The sequence below is a fragment of the Apis florea genome, unplaced genomic scaffold, assembly GCF_048593485.1.
Source record: "Apis florea isolate Af1SG1 unplaced genomic scaffold, ASM4859348v1 contig_3731_pilon, whole genome shotgun sequence".
Classification (NCBI taxonomy): Eukaryota; Metazoa; Arthropoda; class Insecta; order Hymenoptera; family Apidae; genus Apis; species Apis florea.
The window spans coordinates 275,209-293,896 of NW_028256823.1; the positions used below are offsets into that span (position 1 = coordinate 275,209).

General features: G+C 33.4%; 1 protein-coding gene across 4 annotated transcripts in view; it reads left to right on the plus strand.

Moving 5' to 3' along the window:
* The window catches only part of Fhos (Formin homology 2 domain containing), a 205,566-nt gene extending 190,749 nt beyond the window's left edge, over positions 1-14,817 (plus strand). For 2 of the 4 annotated variants that reach the window (XM_086914731.1, XM_086914733.1), the window contains 8 exons: positions 421-603; positions 2,277-2,396; positions 5,418-5,552; positions 6,149-6,291; positions 7,815-8,085; positions 8,772-8,895; positions 13,551-13,718; positions 14,146-14,817. In XM_086914731.1, the coding sequence (XP_086770857.1) occupies positions 421-603; positions 2,277-2,396; positions 5,418-5,552; positions 6,149-6,291; positions 7,815-8,085; positions 8,772-8,895; positions 13,551-13,718; positions 14,146-14,201 (1,200 nt within the window). In that variant the 3' untranslated portion in view covers positions 14,202-14,817. Of the gene's footprint in view, positions 1-420; positions 604-2,276; positions 2,397-5,417; positions 5,553-6,148; positions 6,292-7,814; positions 8,086-8,771; positions 8,896-13,550; positions 13,784-14,145 lie in introns of those variants that run through there. The other 2 variants (XM_086914732.1, XM_086914734.1) reach the window with 2 other exon arrangements.
* The last annotated feature ends 3,871 nt before the right edge of the window (positions 14,818-18,688 follow it).

The window sequence follows — 18,688 nt, forward strand, 5'->3', positions numbered from 1 at the left end:
AGTTAAACTGATCAACATATTTCAGTATCAAAATATCTGTTATACAAAAATTGAATAAAACGTCGAAAACTATCGACGATTAATTAATAAAATGATCAGTTTGTCTTCACAAAATATTTTAATCGCAATTATTAATTATTATGTTATTTCCAAGCTAAAAATATTTTGACATTTTCCCATTTATTTCTTCATTTATTCCCCAAAATAAGATGTTTGTCCCGATTTCGTTCAATATTAATATTACTTATTATTGCAAAATATCAAAGTATCCTTGGTTTACGGTAGACCCTACGATTCAGTTCAAACACACACGTACGCTCTGTTTTCGAGAATTTTTCTAATTTCTCTAATTTCTTCTTCATTTCTCTTCTTCGTTCGTTTCCTGTCCTTTTCTTCCCCGGATCCCTTGATTCGAAACAGAAACTATTGACGATGCTGCCAACCGAGGAGGAGAGGTCGAGGATACAAGAGGCGCAGGCCGCCAATCCTGACCTACCTTTGGGATCGGCCGAGCAATTCCTTCTAACTTTGGCCTCCATCTCGGAGTTGCCCGCCAGGCTGAAACTTTGGGCGTTTAAACTGGACTTTGAGAATTCGGAAAAGGTGAGTTCTTCCTTTCGATTGTTTATATCGATAGTGGCTGGTTAATTCAGAAGTTGCGAGCAATTTTTTTTCTTCTTACTCACGAAGAGATTATTTTAACGTTTACGTCTTTGCATCTTTATGAACAGGGAGAGTATCTCGAATATTGTTATTAATTTCAAAAATAAATTTCTTTACTTTGTTTCGTTATTTATTATTAAACATTTATTCATGATGCAAAATGTGAAATAGATTTTTTTAGAATTATAAAAAAAAAGGAAATAAAGCAAGTGTTTTTCATTCGTTTAAATTATTTTAATTTATAAGCACGAAGCAATACTGAAATCTCATTTCAGTATTTATTATCTTGAATTCTAATATTATGAAGATTAAAAATAATCACTACAGATTATTAAAATAAAATACGGTAAACGTTAAATAAAATCTCGACGATCGATAATGTAAAAGATCTCGAAATCTACGCGATACCAATCCCACCTACAAAACATTCAAACCTCCCTCTATAATTAATCCTACTAATATATACCTACTGGATCCTGGTAATCTCATTATCGTATCGAATACGCTGAAATTTAGGTTGGCGGAATAATTAGAGGATGCATAGATGCAATGATTAGCAGGAGAGACAAATATGAATCGTTCGATCATACGGCCTCGATTCGTCGAATCCAGTCACGAGGCGTGGACGTAAATACATTTCCACCGCCGGAGAAGCCGGCTAACATTTCGAATGCAAATTCCATTAAGCGTCGTCGAATACGAATGCGTCGTAATAGCGTTCGAATTGGCCCGTTATTTCTCACGAATCTCGTCTCGAATTCCGTGGAGATAGTCGCGGGGCCGCGACGAGGAAAAACGCGTGGTATGCGGGGAAGGAAGTCGCGGGAAGAACGTTCCCCGCATAATCGCGTGATTTCTTCGCTGGGAACACGGTGAATTCCGATACACGGCCACGCATTGAACGCTGTGTTCCTTCTTGGAAAAATCGCAGGGTGGCCGTCCGAGTCGCGCCTTGACCGCGAAATTTTTCCTTTTATTAAGATCACGCTCGTGAAAATATGCCAAGCCTTACAAGAGAAATTTTTCTAATCTGAGATTCTTGATTTTTGAAAATTGCGTAATATACACGTGTGTTAATGTATACTCGCGAGGATTCTAATTCTAGATTATGTTTTCACCAACTTTTGTGTTTCTTTTGATTTTTAAGATCGATGTTCTAAAATTCATTTCAGGAATATGCAGTATTAATATTGCGTGTATAGAGTAATTTCTTTTTCGACGATAAATCTCTTTTAAAGATTCTCGAGAATAGAATGAATAGATTTTGTACACTTAAATCTTTAAATAATATATTGTTCTTGATTTTAAAATATATATTTTAAAACACAATTTTATTATTACAACATGAAGTTAAAAACACTTATAATCTCGAATAATAATTAATCATTTTCACCTTTCTTACGTAATGAGGATATCTTCAAACGTAACGTACACATCACGCGTTGGAAATTTTATTAAGAAAAGAAAGGAAGAAAAAAAAAAGAAAGAATGGAAAAGTATGCAAGAGGCTTACGGTTTGACGAAAATGGAACCGCAGACGAGACGCAACGAGCCAGCCGGCGTGCCGGAGAGAACTCGAAAGAAATAATCGCGAACCACCTTTGTGACTTCAGGAAATTGCGGACCCTTTGATGGATCTGAAGCAGGGAATGGAGACCCTGCGAGTGAATAAAACGTTCCGCGGGATTCTGAGCACGCTCCTTTCGATCGGGATATTCCTCAACGGAAATGAGGTAGGTATTGAATGCCAGCCAAATGATATCCGCTTAATCCGTCAGTCGGAGTCACTGGTTCGCGTGGAATCGATATCCATCGATGTCGATAATTTTCGTGTAACCATTGATCGATGATTTAAAGGAAAGGAAAAAGGGAAGAGCATCGACTTGAACAATTTTCTCCATAAATCGTATTTCTAAAGATAGCTTTATGATTATCTGGATTATTTTTTTGTCGGATGATAACGTTCTTTGGTAATTTAAATCATTTCAAACGATTAGATATTTGCAAAAGTGTTTGGATATTCCGAACAATCACGTTTGCATGTATGAACGATGTTCAATTCGATCCGCAAATTCCATCGATCCTCGATATTGTATTATACGAGAATCTAACTAGCGGTATATGAAAATAAAAATTTGGAGCTAAACCGAGTAAATCAATTTTAAAAATTTTACCGAATATGAATACGAATCTATGGGACGTTATTCTATCTGCGGAAATAAATGAAAAACGTGGAATAAAATTTGTTTATTTAAATTTTCGTTTTAAAGAAAATTGGGTTAAAAAATGTTCAGTTAAAAATTAGTCGTGGATACGTGTAGTGGACAAATTTTCAAATTTGATTTTCTCGATGACCAGCAACAAATTTTCACGTTTATTTTATATTTCTTTTCAACGTGACATTCTATATATAATCATAATATGGAAATAAAATTGAAATAAAAAAAAGTAATGATTTAAAAAACTCATGGATAAAATTTCCATCCTAAATATATATTGTGCTAATGTGATTTCTTTTTATCATATCTTTTAATTTCATTCACAGGAATTTTTCTTTTGTCAATAAATCTAAAATCACGCTCTTACAATACAATCTTATTATACACGATTAATTTGTTGAAATTTAGAATGGATACAAATGAGAAGATCGATGGAAATATTCCTGATTATACTCATATCATTGAAAAGAGATTATTAAAAAAAAAAAAAAAAAAAAAAACGAGCTTCTAGCCACATGAAACGTACGTATAAATAAATATAAGTGATTTTTTTTCGTGTTTGGATTATAAATCCGCTACGTGAAATGTAAAAACGACGCATTCTCACGAATATTCGTGCCGAATGTGTACTTTCCAGTTCTACTCATTATCTTGGACGATTCCTTTCCACTCGTCGCTTTCGTTTGAATATATTAAGAGTCCTAGTTCTTCGAATACCCTGGACGACTAATCGTTTCTTATCACCCGCCCTCGACCGTGTTTTTATATGGCACGCTCGTTCATCGAAATTGTCGCGTGGTCGGCCAGTTCACGCGAATCTGACTCCTTCCTCGCGTTTCACAGTAAATTAACGGAGGGAAATTATGAGTGGTAAAAATTATGGAACCCCGTTGCATGAATTTAGAACCGTCATTACGCGAATAACAACGCATATACCCCTTTAATCGGGGTAATATTAGAATAAAAAATTCGCAGAAAGTTGATAATTCGAAATATTATGCCGCAGTGAAATAAATATTCATAAAGAGAATATTTGATAATTTCTCGTTCGTTAAGTGAAAGTAAACAAGAGTGAGTAAGAATAGAGTATAAAGAAGAGTATATCGCAAAGTATTTATTTCCGCATATAAAAGTGATTTATGAGGGGAATGAAAATTTTTATACGTGAAAAGAAAAAGTATTTTTTTTTTTTAAATTTAATTTATGATATTAAAATTTAAGGTTCAGAGAAGAAGTTACATCTTTTTTAAATTTTAATTTTAATGCAGTTTCAATTACGAAGTTTTAGTTGATGAATTTTAAAGGAATCTGATTAAATGAAACAGCACGTCTCTGGATAAAACAAATTTTTCAACCTTAAGCTGGCTCCGAGTTCCATTCAATGGGATCGTAACTTTTAAAAATTTTATAATCAATTACATATCCACTTGTCAAAGTACGGAATTCCCTTTCGACTTTGAAATAAACCAGTCACAAACATCCGCATTGATTAGTTACACTTTGATTCTCGAAGCGAAAAATCGTAAATTAATTATCGTGCCACCGAGCTTCCTATCCCAACTGCACTTTAACTTTGCGCTTTGAAATCGATCCAACATTTTATTTTCTACGATTTAAATTAATCAGTCTAATGTAAATTAATGATGACCGCGATTTATTCGATAATAAATTTCATATAAATATTTTACGAATAATACTTGTACAAATATCACTTATATTGATTCATTAAATTCTATTGATCAATTAAAATCAATTCATCATACTCGAGATAATAATATTTCTACAAACATTACTTATATAAATTTCAAATGTGATAATATTATGTTAAATTTTATTAATCATAATAATATAGTCCATAATAGCATAATAATAATAATAATAATGTCACAAATTGAAGGAATAGTCGCAGTATTTCATCTATTCTCTTTTATTTTCCCAAAAATATAATTTATTTCTCGTTTTTTCCAATCAAAATACAGATAAAATAATTTATTCGAATTTAGAATAATTACATTTTAAAAATAATAAATGAATTTTTCATTAAATGTTTCAAAACATTATTACAATCATCTTAATCTTATCGCAATAAAACGATTAAATAAAAACAATCCATTTTGATCGACCAAAGCCAAAAGAACAAATACATTTCTCGGATAATTAAGAAAACTCGTTATTTCAAAATTCCGCCCACGTCTTTTTTATCGATTTATAATAAAAGCCTTTCGCGAGTTAACTAAACATAAAACGGGGGAAAAAAAAAAATATTCGCGCATCCATTCGTCTCTCCGTGTATCGCTCGTCAAAGAGACACTCGAAAAAAAAAACAGAAAGAAAAGCAGCGATTCGAAAGGAGGAAGCAACGGGTGGAATCGAATATGCCGCGCTCGTCGTGTCATAGTGACACAGACGACATCGATTCCGGGTTTTCACGGCAATCACGTTACACGCAAAAGTGGCCAGAAGCGTGGAGTGGAAATCCCGAAGCGGTGGAAGTTAGCCGGCGCAACGTTGAAACGTCGCCACGGTCTTTTTCAGGTGAAGGGCTTTCAGCTGGAATACCTCGCCAAAGTACCTGAAGTGAAGGATACGGTTCACAAGCACTCGTTGCTTCATCACCTTTGCCACATGGTGATGGAGAAGTTTCCGGATTCCACGGATCTCTATTCCGAGGTGAGAGCGAGCTTACTTCCGCGCCGAAGGAGCGGATAAAACTTTACTAGGCTCGAGAAACCGAATAACCGTCCGCCACATTTACGGAATCGCGGACAGGGAACTTCGTATCGTCGACGATTTCCTCTCGCGAGTTCGAGAAATGTGATTGGTGAAATTGGTCGAGGACTTTCGGTTTCTTTTTATTCACAGAGTAATTTTCAATTGGATTTAATTAGTGTTTCGATCAAGCTGTTATATATTTTTATTTAGAAAAGTGGAGAAAAGTTTAAGTATATAACATATTACATTTCGATTTGCGCATAATTACAGCACATCTTTGTATCTATTTCTTTTTTTTTTTTTCCAACAAAATTAATGAAATTATAAATTATTGAATTAAGAATTGATTTAGAATTTGATAATTGAGCTTGCTATTCAAATGTTTATAGATTTGAATCTTTTAAAATTGTTTCAAACAAAATCTAGTTTTACTTAGTAGTACTTAGGATAATCGTTTGAAGATAATCTCGAAAGATTAGATCGCGTGTATCGTGTTCAAAGTATTCGTGCCACTAGAAAACCGTGATCAAAAAGACTTTCGAATTTTCTTTCAGATCGGAGCAGTGACAAGAGCTTCGAAAATCGACTTTGACGAGCTTGCAGCAAACATCGGGAAATTGGAGAGCGAGTGCAAGGCATCGTGGGACCATCTGAAGCTCATCGCGAAGCACGATGGCTCGACGATGATGAAAGTCAAGTAAGTACCAAACTCGAAATATGTAGTATACCAGCGAGATGGATTCGATTTCTCGTAATTTCTTCGAACTTTGTTACACGAAGTTTCTCCTGCGAACTTCTGAAATTTTCCAAAGATCTATTCAACGTTCGACCTGTAAACCTGCGACAGTTTTTTTTTTCCACGATGGAACTGGCTCTGCTCCAAATGGCGCCACCATTAATTACAGAAAGCGTATTTCTTCCTTCCAAGCTCGTACTTCTTTCTCAACCTCTTTTAACTTCTTCTCTCCTATTTTTTTCTCTTCTTTATTCTTATTTTATTTCACCCCATAACTTCACTTCGTGAATTTTCAGAATCTTCATCTGTTCATCTCCCTCTAACTTTGTTCTAATCTAATCTTTTCTTTTTTTTTCTTGCTTCTTCTTTTCATTTCTCTCACCTTTATCTTTAAGACTGTTGGTGAAGCGCAAAATTTGCAGACATAAAGTAAAGTTTGCTCGGATGGACGAGAAAAGTCCATATAATAATATTTTTCAGGATATATTTATTTGAGATTTAAAGGGATTGTATTAAAAGAGAAAAGTGTGAAGATAATAATGTATTTTAAGATTAATTATTATTATAAATTGTTAAATGATTTCAAAAAATTAGAAGATATAATAATCGAAACAACGATCGGTACAAATATTTTCTATCATCGATGTTACTTCGAGCAGATATATTTTATTTAACGGTGAAACGTTAACGTTGGTTCGCGTGGTTCCCCCGCATTAATTAAGTGTAACGGGACGCCCTAAATGTCGGTCCAGGTTAATTCGTTTTTGCTTGAAACTCGTTTAAGCGATCGTCTACACGAGCCACCGAACTTCTCCTCGAACACGACGAGTAATGGAAATGTTCCGTGTAAAAAATGATCGTTGGTGATTGCCTTTTTGCGAATTCTGACGTTCTTGCTGTTAGAATAAAGTTCAGAATTTTTTTTTTTTTTTTTTTTTTTGGAATGACAAGATCGTCACATTATAAGATCGCGAAATGATATATAATTTATGTATTATAATTATATTGTTAATTTTTTATGGAAAGCTTTGCACTGTGTATAATGCTAGAAAAATTTGTGCTGCCACATCAACATAGTTAAAATTATAAAAGAGATATTTTTGTACTGCAAATTCAAAAATTCTTTTCACATAAGGATAAAATAATTAAAATATCCATAAGTCTCAATAATTAACGAAATTTTATACAGGATATTATTATCACATAAGAGAACTTTACAAATACATTGAGATTAATCAGATTTAAAAATTTATACGTTCTCTTAACGCAACGATAAAATCAAACAGATATTTACCACGTCTGTGTACATTCTCACGATACAAACAATTAATTACAATTCCATATTTCACCATCGAATCAAAAGCATCTTCGATATCGCAAACAAAAGCATTCCATCCTCTGAAAATAGAAAAAAAAAACTCCAACATTCCACTCATTAGCAAGAATACATTAATCTCCAATTTCTCTGTCGCTCTTTGTCGAAGCAGAATGTCAGACTTCCTGGCCGACTGCGCGGAGAGGATAATCGTGTTGGGCATAGTACACAGGCGGATCATAAATCGATTCCACAAATTCATCCTCTGGCTGGGCATCCCGCTGCACAGGGTGCAGGACACGAAGCCGAACGAGTTCTGCCGTATCGTGTCCGAGTTCGCGCTCGAGTACAGAACCACCAGGGAGAGGGTGATACAGCAGCTCGAGAAAAAAGCCAATCACCGTGAAAGAAATAAGACGAGGGGAAAGATGATCACAGAGGTGAGTTACAGGGCTCGTATTCTTTCCCTCCTCCCCTTTTCTTTTTTTTTTTCTTTCGACTGAAAATCTTTCGAAAGGGCCACCTCTCATCAAACACTGTTATCGGAGCGTGAACGGGCATTATGGCACGAGGGGGAATAAATTGCTTTCTTTTTTTGCCACGGGTAGAATCAATTTCCTTTCTTGCCCACCGTTGCATTAATATCCAGTTCTCGTTTCTGTCCTCGATTACGTATCCTCGTTGTCGAGGGTGCAGGTTGACGATCGTTTAGAATCACAACGGTCGTTCGCATCTTTGTGACATGCAAGAAGAACTTTGAGATAATCACTCTTTTTTTCTTTTTATAGATGATCTAAACAATTTAATCTTCAGCAATGAAGTTATATTTTGTACACTAATGTTGGTCAATGAACTCTTATATTTATAAGGATTGATGATTTCTGTGTTTTTTGGTGACTATTTATTTAAATTTTAGAAATGTTAGTCCTTGCACTTTTTGTCTGGAACAGAGTGAAATGAATAGTAATTGAAATTACTTATCTGGAATTGAATAAGAACTCTGAAAAGTGTTAATTTTTTCTAAAAAATAGCGGTATCATTGACACAATCATAGACAATACGATGTATGTAACTTTCAACAATTTTCGTTCTAATATGAATTCGACGAATGGTTTGATCGTTGCAGGTTGGTAAATTCAGGACGAAAGAGGATCGCGCGGACGCGGAGCTCAGACAATTGCTTGGAAGCGATATCTCCGATGTCGAGAGTATTCACGGCACCCTTCCGTGGAGAAGACAGAGGAAAGATGGTGAGTTTTTCGTTGTTACTTATTTCTCTTGTTGCTCGTTCGTTTTACTCGTTCCCTCGACTCCAAGTTTCTTAGACTTTGCGATTCCTGCTTGGATCTCTTCCTTTTTGCTTCGCACGATAGATTACGATCTTTTTTATTTTTTTGTTCTCATTGTAATCCTTTACGTTTGCGATATTTAATCGCGTAATTGAAGGTAAAATAAATTGCTTGTTGGTGATTAAAAATTTAACATTTCACATATGGTGAATGTGGATGAATTTTACGATGCAAAAATTGAGCTGAATTTCTATTGTGAAAATTTTATTTTCGTCGGCATTATAATTTTATATTGTAAAGAACGAATTTTAAATAAACGCGTGAAAAAATAATTTGGAATACAGTAAGAGGATTAAATCTAATCCGCATTTTCACAAATTTCCAAAATATATATATATATATATATATTTTTTTTTACATTACATCGATGGAAAGATTGATAGTAATTTATGAAAAATAAAGAGAAAAATGATAGAAATTACAATATTAACAATTCAACTCAGATGATCTTATGCTCCCAATAAAAGCATCGTTCAAACCATCTGTGAGGTTCGTTTTTCCATCTAGACGCAATTTGCAATATAAATCAGTTTTCTGCGTGACGCATCGTTCGATTGATGGAAGTATTCTAATATTCTGCCATCGACAAGTTTCATATTTCTACATTACGCGACGTCTGGCTCGTAGAATACAGAACAAGGCAATAAAACGCAATAATATCGTCGCTTGTTGATGCTCGATCGAACACCAGAAATCACTGCAATGTTTCCATATTTCTTTTTTCTTCTCCCACTTTTTTTTTTTTTGTCTTTCCTTGGCTGGAAACGAATCATCGATTTCATGCATGACTTACTAATACGTATATAAATATTACATACGTATTTTAATCCCTTTAGAATAATCTTGTATTAAATAATACTAACATTTAAAATATACTTATAAAATACCAAATTTAACAATCCATGCGATCTAAAAATAAAAAAAAAAAAAAGAGTTTTCATTCTCAGGATATCTCGAACCTCCCTGTTAGCCAGGATAAAGACGAGTGGACCAAAGTTTTCGCAGTCCTCCTTAAAAGAATGGAAAATATAACTCGTCCTAAAAGGGGTAGCCACGAGATAAGAACAAAGTGCGAGAATTTCTCCTCGTTTCCTCAATGCTGTGGCCTGCGAGAGATAAATGCCCTCCTTAAGCAAACGCTCTCGAGGCTAAATTTGGGGATAGCTTGGCTTGTTTGATGGTATTACCTGAAAATGAAAAGTAACGGTATTTCAGAATGTGCGGCTAAAAGAACGCAAGAATCGTGTTTAGAAGATAATCCCGCGCGGGAGATTTACATCGGCTTTCCTCGTCCTCGCTTTAATATTTCCTCACCGTTTTCCCGAAACTTTTTTCCCGACATTTTCTCGAGACTTTTCGATTCGAAAAAGTTAATGGAATCTTGTTTATGATAGATCGATCGAAATACAGAGTAATATTGCTTCTGGAAGTATTTTTTTTTTCTTAAAAAAATTTCTTATTTATTGCTTATTTAATTAATGGTTTCTTTTTTGATAAAAATCGTTAAATTCGTTTCCTTGGTAAAGTAATATGAGTAATAAACTAGAAAAGAAAACTAGGAGAAGATCAAAGAAGAAAAAATTTATATTTTAAAAAAAAAAAGAAAGATATTGCTTCTACGAAAGTGAATAAAAATCGTTTAAGATGTTATTAGTTATTTTATTAAATTAATTAACGTTTCAAGTTGTGGATCAATTTTTGTATGTATTAAATCAAATTATAAAACTATCGTTAATTCGTAGATCTTAAACCTAAGTAATCTTTTACATCTTACTGTACTCATATAACAAAAAAGCAAATAAAAAAGGAAATGGTTGTTCTATCGTAATATACAGAAAAATATTTGTATTTATTAGATCTTTTGTCAGAGATGATATTATCATCATAATGATCACTTGTCTGACTACATATTGATATTTACTACTGCTATTCCAGAAACACAATTAATGCTTCATTATATGATCTTTATCAAAGTTTCTTCGTTTGAGATTAAATTTTCAAACTTTTGTTGTCACATAAGAAGAAAATATGCAGAATAATAAGATTAATTAGTTAAATTCATATAATGCAAGAAATATGGAAAATGAAATGAATTTTTCACATTCGTGGTGATATTTTTCTTAAAAAAAAATCACATGTATTATATGCATATATATTATTTCTATTAGAGGACTTTTAAAAGAAGTTATAAAAGAGGGATTAATTATTAAATAAAATCAAGAAAATTAAATTATCGAAGCTTCCTCGATTAATTCTTTTGAAAATTAATACTAAATAATACTCAAGAAAAAAAGACATATTTTTCAAAATACCATCGCATCTGAAACGAGACACAAAAATTCCCGATAAAATTCACGCGATGAGATTTTACCGAAGCCAATCTCCGACAAATCCCAAATTCTCCACACCTGAACGAAACAATCTCCTCCTCACGGTTGTATCTCGAGAATGGTGCTATTCCCGCCTCAATTGAGTGGCCATTTTACGGTAACTTGTAACACGCCAAGATTAACCACCAGGTGGCACCATGGGCGATGATCGCCTCGCTTTCCCTCGAAATGTTGGAACGATGAAAGCAAAGCTGATATCACTCGAGATCACGCGAAATCGTCTACGATCGTGACCTTTTATTCTCTCTTTTCCTCTCCACTTGAAAGAAGAATTTTTATTCGTGCAGCATGGACCATATGCGTATAAAGGTCCTGGAGGGCAAAGCCATCTCTTTACGGCTCATAAACTTGCCAATACTTCACCTACGCGGCCGTCATAACTTTTCTTCCTTTTATTCTCCCCTATGCTCCTCTATAAAATATCTAAATACCCAAAGTTGCCTACGTGTTTTATCATCCTTTTATACTGTTGAAGTTTGGATATCCGGGTTTGGAAAATATATAGCATGAATACAAATAGTTGAATAGTTTCTGTTCAAGTTATAGAATAGTAGTGCTTTGATGAATAATTCTGTGTTCTCTGAATGATTTGTATTCCTGTTAATTACAAAGAATCAACTCTTGTTAATTATGAAAACACACTATAAATAACTTTCCAATTGAATTAAATAATACAATGGATAAATCAATCGATTGAATTACAATTAAATTATAAATCTATTTGATTAATAAATATTCGATCTTTTAGTCGAAAACAGGAAGTTTTTCTTCGCAGTAAAATCGTTTAATCTAAATCGTCGAGTGAGGGACAACCTTGAAGTTAAAGTTTAACCGTCTCGAGGATAAACAGGGCACAAAAGTCCAGCGGCAGTCTGCGACATCGAGCACCCACGTTGACCACATCGCGAAACTTGGTCCCTCATTTCGACCCTAGTTCATGGAAATTCCTTCTTACCCTCTCCCCTTCCCCCACCCCTCCTTTACTGGTTCTTCCTGTGCGCCACCTTCCTATCGGATTTACACAACCACAGAGACCGCCAATGGAAGCTTCTTTCAGCTGAGTTTCAAAGAAGCTCTCAAAGGAACTCACCGTGCTTTTGACGGTTCCGAAGTTTCTGCCCCCCGGACTACCAGCATAGAGAGAGAAACTGTTCCGCCAAGAGTTGACCGGAGACCGAAAGAAGAATGGCTCAGTCCTCTTGTGCTGAGAGGTGAAGCTGAGTAAACGTTGTGGTAGACGATACAGTCTCTCTGGCTGGATAGAAATCTTTGCTGAGAATTGTTAATGACAGAGAAGATAAAAGGTGGTTACGTTTTTGAATCTCGAATGGAAATGTGATGTTGCTGAGATTGGGAGATTTTTTTTAGAATTTCGATACGCTTTGGAGTGTATTTCTGAAAATTTAGATTTATTTTTTCACGTGTCATTTTCGATTATTGAATTGAATTATGATTCTGACGTTTAAAATTTGTATTCTTTGCCGATACAATATGAACGTTTTCTTCTGAAGAAATAGAAATGTAAAAAGGGAAATAATCGTTAAGTGATATTTTTAATATTGGCTAAAATGGAAAGATTTTCAGAAAGATTTGTGAAAATAAAATCCGATTTAAAACATCAGTGGAATCTTCTTTCGATAACAATAAGTAAAATCCAATAATACAAAATCCAGTTATAGTTGGATTTGTCAATTTTTCAAGATTCGATATATCAGTAACGTATTAGAAAATTCTGATAAGAATATTAATAATCTGCATCGAATTTCATTATCAATTCTTCTCTCGTTCTCTTAGACTTTTTTTAAAATTCAAACAACTCTCGATGAAATAATTTTCCACACGATGACACGTTCACCTGGAATGCATCTTTCATCATTGATTCCGTGGAAAGTTCAGAAATATTCCGCTCTCTAATCGGATTATTCTCAGTTTGCATTCGATGTAATTTTCCGAGTTTCTTAAACATGAACTTTTTTTAACTATCGAAACATGATCGAATACTAATTTTTTTTAAATTCTAAGTATTTTATTATCCTATCGGTTAATTATAATTAATAACATTACTCATCCGTTTTCAATTAAAATTTTTCAAGTAAAATAAACTTTCTACGAACAAATATTCGACTTTTGGATATAATATAAAAGAGTGTAAAATTTCTGTTTCAGGTCGCACCTCATTGGGCCCACTGCTCCGTGACGAGAACACAAATGGAAATCTGACTGACGGCGATGATGAGTTGCTGGAATCCCTGGTGAAGACGGCGACGAAAACGCCTGCAACGAGGACAACGCCAAGGGAACGCAAGAGGACCAGACACGCCGATCGTAAGTCTTGTAAGTGTGATCCCCGCACCCTGCACCTGCCCTCCCTTCTTCCGCGCTGATCGATTTATCTATCAGTTCTTCCTTAAAAATCGATCGTTTGATCGGCTCTTTATTATCGACACTTTCAACGTGTTTATGGACCAATTTTTTCTCTCGAGAACTCCATATTACTTTATAGTTTCATTCTGTTCAAAATTTTTATTCCAATTTTTTATTCATCATATTTGCGTTATTGTTTTGAAACATTTTTACATAAATTATTTGTAAAAATGCGTTATTCAACACTTTAGTGAAATCTTGGATAATAAATTTTATTTCAATGGATATTATTAATATCGAGTATCGAGTTATATTAAATTTTATTTAAAGTGCATACGTGTTTTCTTTGCATTGTCTTCTCTTCAACAACCCAATTATTCGCGTGTTATTCTTATAGATTTTCCCACGAAACACAAAGTGGTCATCGTTATCGTCTTGTCAGGCGCTTTTTAAAGTTGTCCACGAGATTCGATCGAGCCGTCACGCTGATGATCAAGTTCATCGATTGGAAATCGGGGCGGGAATTCATTTTTCATCGGGAACGGGGACCATGAAGCTCGATTTACCGGCCGGATTGATTAATCGCCGTCCGGATTTGAGATGCGTTTTCCCGGAAATTCTAGTTGTCTAACGGAAAATGCAGATTTCGATACGATCGGCCATTGTCTGCCGATAAATAATTGGCGGATTCAGGAAGTGATTTCTGGAAAAGCGACGAACGATTAATCTGCCTCAATTTGTCCAACGATACCGATCGATCGATGGCGATTCGTTCCTGATTTTTTGATTTTGAATTATATCGTGATTTCTTTTCCTGATTTTTTGATTTTGAATTATATCATGATTCTTTTTAAACAATCATCGTCTCCTTGATAAATTCTCGACGTCGTTTTTCTCATTTCTACAATATTTTTAATTTCTATAATATTCTAGCGATAGAATTCTAATCTTGAAATGTAAATTCATAGCAAATATGTAGATGTAATTGATTTGATTTGAAAATTTGAATAAAAAGATGTACAATTTTTAAGTGACACGTAAAAAAAAATATAACGTAAAAACTTTGTAATCTTCTGTGTTTTCATCAAAAGACATTCAAATTTGGTTGAATCATCTTTATTTGAAATATTTCTTATCGATTCAAATTTAAGAATAATTTAGGATAAAATTTAAAATCTTTCATTTTCCTATTATAAGATTTTAAAATCTGGTTAGATTTGTCATTATTATTTGGCATCGACCTGCAATCTAAAGAAAATTATGAAATCAGAAGATATGAAAATTTTTGATATTAACAAATATTAAACATAATAGAAATGTTTCTTAATTTTTTCTAAATATACCCTTGAATACATTAATCATCGATCTTCGATATAACAAAAGCTTCCAAGCTCGACCTGTTAAATACAAACTTAATTCGGATAAAAGAATAAAAAGAAAAAGAAAAGAAAACGACTTGAAGTAATAGATTTTCTTTTCTTGAGCGGATGATCAATTTCCTGGAATCTCGTTTCTTATTTCCAACGGTCGACGCGATCTATCACGGTTAACGAGAAAGGCGAGCTTAAAGTCGCATTAATATTAATTAAAAAAACATCCTAGAGGATCGTAATTCCTCTCAGCATGCAAATGCTTACGCACTTTCATCTGTATTCTTGGAGATATCTCTTCGTTAAAGTTGATCTCTTCATAATTAATGTCCAAGGGATAATCATATAACACGTATGCCGGATTTATATGTCTGAAAATGGAGTCCTCGAAACGAATTTCTGAAAATGAATTCGGTCCATAAATAAAGACTCGATCTCGATAAGCGGAAGTCCGGAGGTGAAAATTCGAAATGCCCGCGATCGAAGACAACATTAACATCATAAGAACTTCGATCGTTACTTCAATCTTCTTCGAGCACCTTATTGGCACCGATCTTCCTTCATCTTTCCTCTCAATTTCGACCAGTGTACATATATATATATATATCTGTTTATCTTCTATGTTCGAAATGAAGAAAAATTATAAATTGAATGAGGTAAGAATTATTCGAATTGTTTGTCGATACGTTTGTTAATCGCCATGTTATATAGAATATAATAGTAATATTTCACAAATTGATTCGATACAAAGAGTGATTAAATTATTGCAAACATGAATTAACATTTATTCAGAAATAAAATTGAAAACATGTGCATTTTAAATAAAATCTTTTTAAACAGTATATTAGAACGATTTTTAAGTTTTTATCATTAAGAAGAATATGGTATTAATTTTATCGTAAAGTGGTAAATTTGCTCAAAATTGTGAATAAAAGTAGTATTATCATATCTGATAAATTATAATAATATAGCATTATTATCTCAATGGAAAATTTAAGCTTCAAGAAAACTTTCGAGCAAAACTACTTTGGCGATCAACGCGTTAAAGGGGTTAAAAATGATCTTGTTCCTCCACCGGCGATAAATAGTCCAGGTTACGACAAAGTTTTTCACGACCGTGTATCATGCAGATCGCGTACATTTTACAAGTTTTTTAAGCAACATCTGCGGTGGCAGTTTTTTAAACGGCTTTCCGCGAAAATGAGACACCCTCTCTCCCCCACAGTTCGGCGAAAGTGTCATTTGCATTTTATATTGCGCCTATTCACAGTTTGCCGAGCATGGCCGAGCCGTTTTCATAGTCGAACGCGTCAGCGTTTGAAAAATCCGTCGGATTTTCCCATGTTTCGGATGAAAGCCATCCCCTTTTTTTTTCAGGTTATTGTGAGCCGTTTTAAGAATCTCGTTTTCGAAGTTCGCGCGCTTTTGAACCGAGTTCGCGGAAAAGGAGGTGTAAAGCGAAATGGCGAATAAAATGTTAAAATATCTTTCGAGGTGGGCCATTTTCACCGTGAAAATGGGATATAACTGTGATAAAGGGAAAATCACGCGGAAAACGTTTCGCATGGCGTGACATTAACGTGAGATTGAAAAAATTTTGTCATGTTTTCCTCTTTCTTTCTTTCTTTTTTTTTTTCTCGCCTTTAAATAGGTGTTCACGATTTTTATGGAACTTTGTGTGTTGAAAATTGGCGAAATATTAGATTTCCTTTTCACGCTTATATTGGAATATCGCTGGTAAAACACCATTTCCGACTATTTTCGATGCAATATTTTTATATTGGCGATGGTTATTAGATGGAACTTACAAGATCGATATATTGGAAATACGTTGTATGTAATAATATTTGCATTTGCTTCTTGATACTTTCTTGTATCAAGAACATCGATATATTTGATATTATAGTTAAGTCACGTTTTATTTATTGCATTACATTTTTTGATGAAAAAATATATTTCTTTTTTTTTTATTATTATTAAAATTTACCATTTAAATATTGAAATTTTATTTTTTTTAGTTATAGTTGAAAAATGAACTCGTGAAATTTATATATATCGCGTTAGATTCACGAAAATTGATTTTCGTTTATAAATCAAAAATATGTAAAAATCATAAAATTCGTCGTAAAATTTAAAAGATAAGCGATATTTGTTGTGATCGATGCTCATAAATAAATATAAATTTATTTTATAAAGTTTTACAAAATTCCAGTCTCTCAGCAATATTTATCTCAAATTATTTTCAATGTGTCAACAAATAAATTAATATTCCTCATTCGACTATTCCACAATTTTTTAAACTTAAATCATTATTTCGTATCTTTTTTTCTCAATAAAATAGACAATTTAGCATTTATCAGTTTTGCATTCGTTTCATTATTATTTAAAATGGAATTTGTAATTTTTTAAATTATTCCAGCGAATATACAAAAAGGAACTATTCATAAACTATAGAATCTAACGGAAATATTAATTTTCAAATAATTATGCAGATACATATATTTTAACGAAAGTATGCACTTCAATTCAAAGAAAAAAAAAATACCTTTCACAAGTCAGCAAAGCATTATAAACCGTTTGATTAATAAATATTACAGGAAATATTTGCGAATCTACTAAAAACACGGGCAGGTTTTTTTCAACAGTATAAACGTTTCCTGCATCGTATAACGAGGTATTTGCTGGGTATACGCGAGGGTGCAAAAGGATAGGAGATAACGATTAAACATTGCATACGTTCCGTACGAAAATAGAAAAAACACGGACACACAAACTCATATCACCGTAGAGAAAAGTTCGTGGTGCGTTGGTTTTCGTGAAAAGAATATACGGGAGGAAAGCAAATAGGCTACAATTTTTCAATTTTTATGCCGCATGTCGTTTCAAACGATCGATGGAAAAATGAAATCCCTCTCACATGATTCATAATAAAATTAGGATTTACGTTTTGCGGATTCATTTCTTTTTCCTACTTTTATTTTTCGTATTTTTCTCTATCCACTTCGTAAACGAAGGATCCGCGTAGTTTGTTTTTTATGGTTTAAATATATTTCTTTGCCCATCTCTCTGGAGAAAAAAATGACAAAGATATCTATCAGAAGTGATATTTGACACTCGGGAAAACATTTACAGATAGATAGAGTAAGAGTCTAGTGGGAGGAAAATTAAACATACGTCGTTTCTCAAGTATAAAAGCTCAAACTCGATAATCTCTATCTTTAACCTGTTGATACACTCCTGCTAATGTGTACGTAGATATAATTTCATTTAACTTGTTCCCTTCGATCCTCTCGTGTGAAGTATTTTTCTTATCTATTATTTCGAAATTCTTTCCTTTCTCTCTCTTTTTTTTTCGTTATAGTTTTTATATTTATGTTAATAATATCAATTATTCTCAATTTATGAAAAAAGACAGAAAAATAAGGTAAGATTAATATTAAATATTAATTTTCATGTTGATATAGACTGGTTCATCTATCCTAAACTATCTTAATTATAACGATACAAGAAGTATTTTTATGCAATTTGACAGGTATCACAAATACCTTTCGATGACTATACATATATACT